Source organism: Lynx rufus, unplaced genomic scaffold, assembly GCF_022079265.1.
Source record: "Lynx rufus isolate CCGP_SWC_20201006 ecotype Redwood Valley unplaced genomic scaffold, mLynRuf1.p SCAF_3, whole genome shotgun sequence".
NCBI classification, from domain to species: Eukaryota; Metazoa; Chordata; class Mammalia; order Carnivora; family Felidae; genus Lynx; species Lynx rufus.
In genome coordinates this window covers 170,703,016-170,714,426 of record NW_025814845.1, presented here as the reverse complement: position 1 = coordinate 170,714,426, position 11,411 = coordinate 170,703,016, and the positions used below count along the sequence as shown (strand labels likewise).

At 52.6% G+C, this 11,411-nt stretch overlaps 1 protein-coding gene across 6 annotated transcripts in view; it reads left to right on the top strand.

Moving 5' to 3' along the window:
• The first annotated feature begins 534 nt into the window (after nucleotides 1–534).
• The window catches only part of EBF2 (EBF transcription factor 2), a 194,509-nt gene continuing 183,632 nt past the window's right edge, over nucleotides 535–11,411 (top strand). For all 6 annotated transcript variants that reach the window (XM_047091527.1, XM_047091529.1, XM_047091526.1 and 3 more), the window contains exons 1-5: nucleotides 535–665; nucleotides 3,099–3,255; nucleotides 4,296–4,359; nucleotides 4,671–4,726; nucleotides 5,229–5,302. In XM_047091527.1, coding sequence (XP_046947483.1) covers nucleotides 535–665; nucleotides 3,099–3,255; nucleotides 4,296–4,359; nucleotides 4,671–4,726; nucleotides 5,229–5,302 — 482 coding nt within the window. The remainder of the gene's footprint in view (nucleotides 666–3,098; nucleotides 3,256–4,295; nucleotides 4,360–4,670; nucleotides 4,727–5,228; nucleotides 5,303–11,411) is intronic.

Below are 11,411 nucleotides of genomic sequence, written 5' to 3'. Positions count from 1 at the left end.
CGCGCGCGGCTGCAGCCCGGCTCCGCGGTGCTCGCAGCCACCGCCTCCTCTCGGCTCCGGGTCTTCCCCTTCCTTTTACAACTGATCCTGTTGGGGATTTTTTTTTTTTTTCTAAATTCGAGCGGTGGGGAGGAGCAGGGAGGGGGGGGGACCAGGAGGAAGGGGAGAGATTAGGCAGCCATCAATCTCCCGTTTCTCCCAGAACAGGTGATGCTTCTAAATTGTGATCACTTTCTGGAGGCAGCGCTGCCGCTGGAAGGATGCGAGCGACCTAGGACGGAGGGCCTCAGGCGGCAGATCTGAACTTGCGGAGGATAAAACCCAAACTTTAACTACATCAGTCCGCACCTCACGCGCGAAGCAAAGGACGGGTTATCTCCCCCCACCCCTCCCCTCCAGAGAGACTCAAACTTCGGCTCTTGATCCCTTTTCTTGGATTGCTTTTGGAGGAGACCGTTTGGTGACAGCGTTGGGAACAGTAGGGACAGTGTTGTAACTCGTATTTTTAAAGCGACAGTAGACCAGACTTTTTAAATGTTTGGGATTCAAGATACTTTAGGAAGAGGACCAGCTCTGAAGGACAAATCGCTGGGTGCCGAGATGGATTCCGTCAGGTCCTGGGTCCGGAATGTCGGCGTGGTGGACGCCAATGTCGCGGCGCAGAGGTAACGATATGGCCTCACAGTTATTACGTTCTTAAGTCTTTCCCTCCTTCATTCTCTCTCTCACCGTCTCTCTGTGTGTCCCCTCCCTCTTCCCCCATCTGTCGCCCTCGCCCCACGCGCTGGGGCTCGACCCAGGGCAGGCAGGTCGCTGCAGTCAGGGGGACACTTACCCCCTAGCCAACACTCAAGTTTCCGAACTGCCTGGGTCGTTTGTGTTTCTCCCCCATTCCTTCCCCACACACCACTCTTTGGGAGGAAAAATAGCAAAGTGGCATCCAACGCCTTGCAGCTCAGCCCCTAGTCCTGCGATGCCAGCCCGGAGCGGAGCGTGAGGACGCGAGCTGGCAGCCGCGGCCGCCGGAGGAGAGCCGGCTTCCCGGCGACTCCCGGGCTGCGCCACTCCGCGTGCAAGCGCCTCTCCTCCCGCAACTTGCCGGGTGATTCCTGGAGGCCGGAAGCCCCGCGGCCAGATGGCGGCGGCGGCGACGCGAGGAGTGGGAGAGGCCGGAGCCGCTGCTGGGAAGGCAAAGCGGCTGGGAGCTCCGGGAGGAGGGGGTGCAGGCTGGAGGTCCAGGCGCAGAGATAAAAACAGTGGACTAGACGCACGGAGGCGGGGGTGAGGGGAGAGAAGAGATTAAAAAGAAAAGACGAAGGAGTAGCAGTGGAAAGAGCCGCAGAAGAAAGGCGAGGAGATGGGCCGCAAACGCAGGGATCACCAGCCTTTAGTTTTGCTAGTTGCTGAAGTTGACTTTGTTTCTAAGCGTCCGCCTGCTGAGATAGTAAACGCCTTGTCTAGGATGACACTCCACGGAGACATCCTGGTCCCCTTCCCTCATCACCACTACTGAGCTGGGATTTGTGGTCTGCGCGTCCTTGTCTTGGAGAGACAGCCTCCTTCTCCCAACCCCAAAGTGCTCTCGAACTTCTTCAAGCCACGACTTCAGCCTTCCTATCCGTTCTCCTAGCCATCTCCCTCTAAGTCCTAACATCACGCAGAGAAATAACTCCTTTCCCAGGCCAGCCATGTCTCCAGGTGTCCCGGGTAGAGCGAACCAGACTCCACCCTTGGAGGAGAGGAGACCGGGGCTGGCGGCGGCTGCCTCCCTTCTGCCCGAGCCCCAGGCACGCCAGTATCCCCAAGGCAGACAGCATAAGGCGGCGACGGCTTTCCGCAGCCGTCTGGGTACTCTCTGGGCTCAACCGGGAGAAATTAGGCAGCTTCGCAGAGAAGGCTCCGAGGCGCATTTCCTTAGCCAAGCACCTTAAAGACACCTTCCCTACTTTCCTCCTTTCCCCCGATCAAATAATTGTGAAACTTGGAATAGGCACCCCGAGTGGCGGGTTCTAGCCAAAATTTTACACCATTCAAAAGAGTGAAAGTGCTCGCGCCCCAGGGTAGAAGGCCCAGCGATACCGGCGCCGCGGGGCAGCACTGGCCATCTGCGCGCTCGCCTGGGCCCTGAGACTTCTGTTAAATGTGATCTGGCGGCTAGTTTGTCCCCGGCCGCGACGGGTCTGCAGGGAGGTGTGTGCGCACACTCAAAACGCTCGAGGGCGCCTCCCGGGTCCTCCAACATGGGTTTCGCGGTCAGCGGGTTTGGCTGGCGCCGCCGGGAGATGCAGCTTAAGCGGGGATCCCTCTGGCCCCAGGCGAGGACGCTCTCTGCCTCTTAATAACATTTTGGCTGCTTCAAGCGCAGCAGTTCTGGGGGCGGGGTCCCCAGTATCACGTTGTCGGCAGTGGCCCTCGATCCCAGGTCCCAGGGATTCCGCTCTGCCACTGTCCGGGGCGCAACTTTTCGGAAGAGCGAGGGAAGCCGGAGGTGAGGCCTCTCCCTGTAGGGCCAAGGCTTGGGCTCTGGGTTTCCCGCCCGCCCCCAAGGCGTTCCCAGCCACCAACTTTTGGAGAGAGCAAGGAGGGCGTAGCGGGCAGTAGCTCTAGGACAGGACAGAGTCACTTCTTCAAAAGTAAGGAGGCATTTATTGCTCTAACCCGGGGTCCTAGCTCCAAATCCTGATCCAGCCGGCGGCGCCACCTGAGGGTGAAGATAGGGGCGGCCCTGCCGGATAGGACTTGGGCCGCCTCCTTAGGGGACCGCTTTGAGCCAAGGCCCACACCCGAGATCCTTTGGGCTCCACTAAAGGCCTGACCGTGAGCTGCCAGGCGCTGGGACTCCCGGAGGCTGGAACAGCGGGCGTGGCAGTGGACAGGGCGTCGGCTCCGCCAACCGACCCCTGTGGCCGCGGCGACTACTCTAAGGAGTCCGTTCTTCTTAAACCGAACTGAAAAAAGATCTGAAGGGCCCAGAGCTCTGGACCCGGGACCGGAACCCTTGACCCTCCTCCGCGGTGCTTGTGTGGGACGTTGGTAACATTGTGTCTTTCTCTTCTTCCCTCTGTCCGGTGGCCCCCTCGGTGTCTTTTCCTGCGCAGCGGAGTCGCCCTGTCCCGGGCCCACTTTGAGAAGCAGCCTCCCTCCAACTTGAGGAAATCCAACTTCTTTCACTTCGTTCTGGCGCTTTATGACAGGCAGGGGCAGCCGGTGGAGATCGAGCGCACAGCCTTCGTAGATTTTGTGGAGAACGACAAAGTAAGCGGAGGTCCCCCCTCTTCTCACGGCCTAATAACTACCACCTTGCAGAGCACGAAAGATTCCATCTGTCACTCGCGACACTTTTCCACTCACATCATCAGGGATGATAAATCGAGGCTTCTGGCCCAAGCCTCTAAATCAGTCGATTTCCTGGTGCCTCCTCCAGACTCCGCTCCCGCACCACACGCTGCGGGGGGCGCTGGCGGCTCTGCGCACCTAGGCTCCGGGTCAGTCGTAGAGCCTGGTCCTGGACTGGCCGCGGAGTAAACGCCCTTCAGACTAGAGCATGCCCTTCTCCGGATTATTTATTATTTTGCACCTGCCAGCGCCGGCAGAGTGGGGAGCTACTAGGTGCAAACCCAGAGCCCAGTCTTGGCCCGCTTTCCCCAATGAACCTTCTCTCCCACTCTCCCTCCTGAGCGCAGTGCCTGCTCCAGACCCAGGCTCGGTCAGGATTTGATCCCAGATGAAACGGACGTGTGAGGAAAGGAAAGTCTCTTGCCCTCTCTGGGCCTCAGTCTCCTCAGCTCTACAATGCGAGCTTTAGGGAAGGGGCTTCCGGAGGGCCCTCTGGAACCTGGCCCTGGGTCCCTGAGCTTGTGGCCCCAGAAGCTCCAGTCTTGGCGGGATGGAGCCGGGATGCTGCCGTTCCAAATGACTGACCTGTATCTTTCGGCCCAGAGAAGCCTTGGGGCTTTTTAAGGACCGAGAGATCTGGAGGGGCTGCCTGTTTGAGGCAGCTTTGGCCGCAGAGTCCGATGGTGGCGGCTCCGGAGGCAAACTTCTGAGGACATTTTTGAGGGGGAGGGACAGAGGGGTTGGAGAGCATCAAGTGGTCCGAGCTGTAGTAAGTTTCAAGGGTTGGCGGCGGCAGAAGCTCCTGCCCTTTGACCTGGGGCTGGGCAGGGGGTTGTTCAAAGCTGCAGGGGGAGTGCGAGAAAGGCGGCGGGAGGCGGTGTGGGGCACGCTCTCCAGTCTCTCCTTTGGGTGGGGGGTGCTGGAAGGCAAAGGGGCTCGAACGCTGCCTGTCTTTTCAGGAACAAGGCAACGAGAAGACCAACAACGGCACCCACTACAAGTTACAGCTCCTCTACAGCAATGGTGAGCGCCCAGCGCCGGCGGCTGCGCCCGCACGTGTAACCGGCGAGGAGGGCAGCTGACCTTGCCGCCGTCGCTGGCCGGCGGCCTCCAGGCCTGGGGTTGGCAGGGCTGCGGGAGGCTCGGTCAGGGGCAGGGGACGGGCGGGGGGGTCTTTGCCCCCTGGACGGCTCAGCCCGCCGGCTAGCCAGCAGCCGGGAGCCTGGAGTGGCTGCCTGGGCCTCTGCCCCCACCGCGGGGACGGGTTTGGGGGTGCGGGGGAGGGGCTCCCCGGCCCTGACTTCGTGCCCGCCCCCTCCCCCCCCCCCCCGCAGGCGTCCGCACCGAGCAGGACCTGTACGTCAGGCTCATCGACTCGGTCACCAAGCAGGTAAGTCGGAGGTCCACCCGGCTCCTCTTCTTCCCGCGCCCCCCTCCCCCCGTCGTCTGTCCCTGACCTCTGCTCACCCCCCGCGGTTTCCTGGGTCAGACTTCACTTGCCTCTCCACGTCGAATAGCAAGAACCTGTCCAACCTGGAGAACAATTTTTTTTTCTTCTCTCTCCCCCTTGTCCTGTTTCTTTCTGGCCGGGGGGTGGGGGGGGGGTGGGGGCAGGGGAGCAAAAGAGCGAAGAGAGAATTGTTGCGAGATCGCGTCCCCCCCCCCCCTTTGCAGAAAATATGTTTTCACTAGGGCCAACTTCGCTACTCTATTATCATTGTCGCCTGAATTAACCGGGCCACAGCTCAGGTTCTGTGCTAACTCCTAATGAAGTAGTGGGCAGAGAGGGGACAAAAACCCACCCCACGATTCTGTGCTTGCTCTGAAGTCTCCTTTCCTTTGTCTCTCCGTTGCCCTCCTATCTTCCCTCCCTGCCCCCGACTCCTCTGCAGCCCATAGCTTACGAGGGACAAAATAAGAATCCGGAAATGTGCCGAGTTCTCCTGACGCACGAAGTGATGTGCAGGTAAGTGTCGCTTTTTCCTGCGGGCTTTGCTGGAAAGCGGGGCAGGTGAGCCTCGCTGGCCGCGCTCCCGTGAGCCCCCGGCATTGCCTTTCAGCAATGATGGCTGGGAGGGAGGGAGGCCTTACCCCGGGGGCCGATCCGCTAGAACTTCCCCTTAAAGGTCAGATTCTTAGAGCATATCCGTTAAGACGCTAAAAGGAAACCCACAACCACTCAGGATTTCACCGCCCTGGCATCTCGGGAGTCTCCTCCGTTACGTGGAAAGTCTCTGTAGTCCAGCGGTCGGTGGCAGCGCGGGGAGGGGGCGGGCAGCCCCCGGGCCGAATTTGGGGTCGTGAACTTTGCCTGAACCGGTCTCCACCCGAGGTCCGCACCGCTAGGTTCCCGCCTGTCGGGCCCGCTCTGGGTAGATTTCCAGGAGGGGCCACTTGTGGCGGACCGAGCCAAAGCACTGGAAAACCTTGCAGTCCCGGAGAGGGACCACCCGAGGGTGGAGACCCCCATCCCCAACCGCCGAGGCACCTGTCTGTGATGCGGAAGGGTTTCCTTCCTCCGGGGATGTGGCTTCTCCGAAGATTTCAAGTGTCAGGGGAGTTTCTGAGGTCAGGAGAAACTACTGGGTAGAAAGTGCAGTCCGCTCTTAATTCTTCATCCTTTCAAACAACCGTTTGGGTAGTGGGGAACTCAGAGCACGCGAGAGAGGGTATAAGAAGGAAACTCTTGAAAGAGGTGGTTATTTTATTGTAAAAATGTAAGCGTTGATTGCATACGTGTTTTTCTTTCTCCAAAATCCCTGACGGGGGAGAAAGCCTCAGTTCTTCCTTACTCCGACTGCTCCTGCTCCGGCGAATGTCTACCGGCTCCAGACTTGCTAGTTTTGGGTAATTGCAGGCCATCTGATTTAGCTTGGACTGTTTTATGGGCAGCTCCTAGCAGCCCCGGCTCCCTCCCAACCCAGTCAGAAAGAAACCATAACAATCAGCCATGTTTGTTTTGGTTTTGACCAAGTATTAGGAAAAACAAACTTTGCCAAATGCAAAGTTCAGTTCTGCCAGGGGCCTCAGCCGAGGGGAATAGAGCTTCCCTGCCTGAGTAGCCGGGTGAGGTGATGGGTGATGGCGTAAGCGGATAGCCACGCCATGATCCCAGGGCCCCTGATAGATTCGTTCAGAAAGAAAATACAATTCCAAGATGAACTTGCGTGTAATACCTAGATTAAATAGTCAGAACACTTTGATTTAGTTGGCTAATTGAAGGGCGTTTTTTTTTATCCCTCTTTATACTTTTAAATGTCTTTGTTTGGAGAGATTATCTTCTTAAAAGGAAAGAAAACAAACCCCCAAACTGGCCCATTGTCTGACGAATTACACCTATCACTTTAAATAACACTCGCACGCCCCATCCAGCTGTAGTTAAGGCTGACATTTTTATTTTTAAGCCCAATCAAATCCTCCTCATTTTATGCTGTCTAAGTAGCAGCATCAATTTTTAAAGCCTCTAGTTTAGTCTGCATTAGTAACACAATATAAAAATTTAATGTACTGTAACTTCTCCGCATTTGAGACCAGGGAAGACGCTCTGCTATTTTCTTCCCCAAACTAGAATTTAAAACACATATTAATTATGGGTAAATAAATGATCCATTGGATGGGCACTGTGCATGGAGTGTGCATGTGTGTGTGCATGCGTGTGTGTTTTGGGAGATCACTGGGATGATGGCAAATGTTGGATGTATCCAGAGGGGAAGATCTCAATTTGTCAGTCAGAGCACTTTTCAAGGCAAGTGCTAGCAGAGTCAGTGATAGAGGGATGTTCTCAGAGATTCCTGCTCATGCTTAGTTCCATCTGCATGGTGTTCTGCAGGCCATACCTGGGAATTGCCCTGAATGGTTTCTGTGATCCTTAGGAAAAAAAAAAAAAAAAAAAAAAAAAAAAGAGCTCATAAATTGATGTTTAGCTTTTGGAGGGGAACAAAATAAATCTCTTTAGGAATAACTTTTTCTCTCTTCCCCAATTGTCTCTGCTCCCCTCTTCCCTGCTTTAGTTCATTTTGCCAATTATTAGCAAGGAGAAATGTAGTTGTTAGGTTGCTGCCAGCCACCCCTGTGCCCTCAATGCTCAGAGGGTTAAAAGATATTATAATTTGAACAGAAGTCGTCTCAAGGCCTACAGCTGGCTAATAACAGAGTTGTATTGAGCGCGAGCAAACCCCACAGCTGTGACTTTTCGCCACAAGGCGCAGGCTAGACAGGGCCCTAATCAGATGGGCCAGCCGGGCAGTGGGGCCAGTGTCTTTATCGGCCAGATGGTGTGAATTTAGACACTTTTGTTATGCAATCGCAGGGAGGAGTTGGGGAGAAGAAAACAAAACAAAAGCCACCATGCTGTGCGCTTATTTGAGTTTGAAATTAGAGACAGATTTTTGAAAGTTGAGGGTTGAATTTTAAAAACGATTTTGGAGGGGAAAGGGCACATTCGCTCGTCTCGAGCAGGAGTTTGACTGACTGGACACCCTGTGTCCGTGGCTGGGGCTTTTTTTTTTTTTTTTTTTCTTCTCCAGCCGTCCCTCATCCCCCTTCTTTCTTCCTTTCTGAAAAATGCAGGTAAGATTCAGGATTGGGATGCAATTTTCCATATTCCCCAGCCTCGTCCCCATGGTTTTTTTGGTTTGTTTGTTTGTCTCTTTCCCTCTCTAAAGACTCTGTGAAGAGATGCGGAAGGGCAGAGTCCTGTAGGCAAATTGAGAGGATTTCAGGTAAAAGGTTCTCTGAATCAGAATTAGAATAAAATAAGCCAAACCCAGCCAAAGTGAGGAGGGGAGGACCAACCTTCATTTTCATTCATTAGGGAAAAAGCACTTCTGAGCCTCTCCATGGTAGTTAGGGACACAGTCAACGTGATGCCAAGTTCAGTTTCCTCTTCTTTGTTTATTTTTCCCCTTCCTTTCCTGTTTCACAGTCTTGTTCGGTTTTTAGAAACACCAGGAACTTCAGACCTAGAGACTTGCTTATTAGAAAATAACCCTATAAAGCCTTTTAACTAAAGTAGCTGAACCTTAAGTTGGTTGCACAGGCTTTGTCTATACAGCAAAGGGAGGGGAGAATGGAGTTTGTTATCTGAGTAATTCAGGGCCCCAGTCCTCCACATCCACCATCCACATATCTGATCTCAGAGCAGTTGTTTAGAGACCGACTGTGGGTTCACGAATGTCTCCCACTTCCCACTTCCCTTTGCTTATGTTGATATTATTGGCATGAGGACGGAATGTCATTTAAGAAACCAGATTTGAAAAAAAAAAATAGTGAGGACATCTTGATGAGACATTTTCTAAAAAAAAAAAAAAAAAAAAAGGAAAGAAAGAAAAAGAGTTAGTTTTGCCTAACCCAGAGAAATTTTAAGAAGGGCTCAAATGGGGCAAACACAATTAATTAATTAATTTCAAAAAAAATTATTTTTTAATGTTTATTTTTTTTATTTTTAAAAAAAAAATTTTTTTTTCAACGTTTATTTATTTTTGGGACAGAGAGAGACAGAACATGAACGGGGGAGGGGCAGAGAGAGAGGGAGACACAGAATCGGAAACAGGCTCCAGGCTCTGAGCCATCAGCCCAGAGCCTGACGCGGGGCTCGAACTCACGGACCGCGAGATCGTGACCTGGCTGAAGTCGGACGCTTAACCGACTGCGCCACCCAGGCGCCCCTAATGTTTATTTTTGAGAGAGAGAGAGAGAGCACGCGCAAGTATGAGTGGGGGAGGGGCAGAGAGCGAGGGAGACACAGAATCGGAAACAGGCTCCAGGATCCGAGCTGCCAGCAGAGAGCCCGACGCGGGGCTCGAACCCACGAACCATGAGATCATGACCTGAGCCGAAGTCGGTCACCCAGTTGACTGAGCCACCCATGCGCCCCAACTCCTATTATTTTTATACCTTTACTATTTCAGTCCAGCTGCCAAGTGAGTGTCTTCTCCATCTTTTTTTGCCCCGTGAACATTAGAGATTATGCTTAAAGACGTTACTGTTGGAAAATGGAAGATTGGGTCCTAAAGTTCCTCTGCATTTTTCTTCAAGCATCGGCTCCTTCCTGATGAGATTCCCCACATTGTGTCACACTGGCCCCAGGCTTGCATTTTTACCTGTTTTTCTTTTCCTTCAGAGAAAATCCCCACGGAAAGCAGCTGAATTCGGCCGAGCACTCTTGCAAACTTACTCGGCCTCTTCAGAATCATTCCTTCTCAAACTAGACACAGTGGCACATCCCAACAGTGTGTGCTTTTGTAATTAAATTGTACCCAGCACCGTACACATAATTTGGGTCACGTTGACATGCTGGTGATGTCAAAGGGGAGTCTAGCTGGAAGGTCTTTAGGTAACAAGCATGTATGGGCTTTTGAAATTGTGTTGCTGAGGAGGAAAAGGTTTGCCTGAACTGCAAAGGTATTCTGCTGACATGAGCAATGGAAACAGAAGAGGAGGGAGACGGAAATGGGTGGTGATAGGGAGTTGGGAGGAGAGACAAGGGCTTTGGGACCTAGGAAAGCAGCTGGCCGGCATTTTTATTGGTGTTAATCTTGCGATGGATTGAAACCTTAAAAGTTAAGACCTAATATAATTTCAAAGGCAAAATATTATTTCAGAAAGCCCCCAGTGGCAAACTCTGGTATTTAGGGAAGTGGAGACCTTTTCTCTTTTACTTCCTGCTAATTTGATTAAGTTTCTTAAAAGCTCCTAGCGCTCATTTGGTGGAACTTGTTTAGCATCTCTCAAGTATATTTTGCTTTCTGAGAATGCCGCGTCATCCACGCACACATCCCTGCAAGGAGGGAAGAGGAACTTTAAAAGTTTTAAAAATTCTTCTTTATTTGTTTGTTTGTACTTCTGTGGCGGACCAGCGAGGGCAAATGGACGGAGAAGAGGCAGAAAGCAAATCTGTGTCTGGGCCGGTATAAGGCTTCGGTATCGCTGCCACATGGCTTCCCTCTTACTCTGTCGTCACCTCCAAAGGGTGCTTGGGGATCTCGCTGCCTCACAGGCTTTGTAAACCTAGAAGGGACTCTGGAGATAATCAGTCCAATATTAAAAAAAATTTTTTTTTTTTACCATTTATTCATTTTTGAGAGACAGAGAGAGACAGAGCATGGGTGGAGAGGGGCAGAGAGAGAGAGAGAGAGAGAGAGAGAGAGAATCAGAAGCAGGTTCCAGGCTCTGAGCGGTCAGCACACAGCCCCACATGGGGCTTGAACTCACGGACCACAAGAGCATGACCTGAGCTGAAGTCAGATGCTTAACTGACCGAGCCACCCAGGCACCCCAATCTAGTCCAATATTTTAATTTTATATATAAGGTTGGCAAAGCCCAGGGGGGTTAAACAGATTTGACGAAACTCACGCAGCTGCTTGGTGACAGCACTGGGTCGGACGCCAGAGCCCTGATTCTCACTTGGGCAATCTTCCTATGGTGTTGCTTCACTCTTCAACAGATCGGGGGAAGGCAGTGCTTACATATACTTTGCTAATGTTTATGAGGCATATTCTCGCACCAGTGTGGATGGTAATTTTTTTTTTCTATGCCCTGCAAGCCTACATCCATAAGCAACTACCATTGATGGTAGACCATGTGCTTGGATGAGCCAAGAGGTATTCAGAAGTCTGCAGCGGCAGCCATGTGGGGAGGTGATTTTTTCAGTGCTTCCCCACCACCCAGCTTCCTTTGCTCTTGTCACATCTGTCTAGGTCTTTCGCGCGGACACCTTTGGAAGGGAGCATTTTGTTCTCTGCTCAGGTTTGACGGGGTCCCGCTTATCTGTCGTAATTGCCATCGGGCCTCATCTTTCTCCCTCCCAGCTAATTCCACAAGTGGTTTTTGAGCCCCTACCAGGTACTCTGCTAGGAGGAAGCCCTGGGAGGTGGAGTTTTCAAGATGGCACTTAACGCATCAAGTCCCATTTCTGTTCTGGACTTGGCGAAAATCATTGGAGATATCATTTCATAGCTCCCTGCCTCATTTTCTCCCCTATTTCACAATGTATACCATGGTTCTGGTCTTCTCCCATCATCTTTAGAAAATGATATAAATAAATAAATAAATAAATAAATAAATAAATAAATAA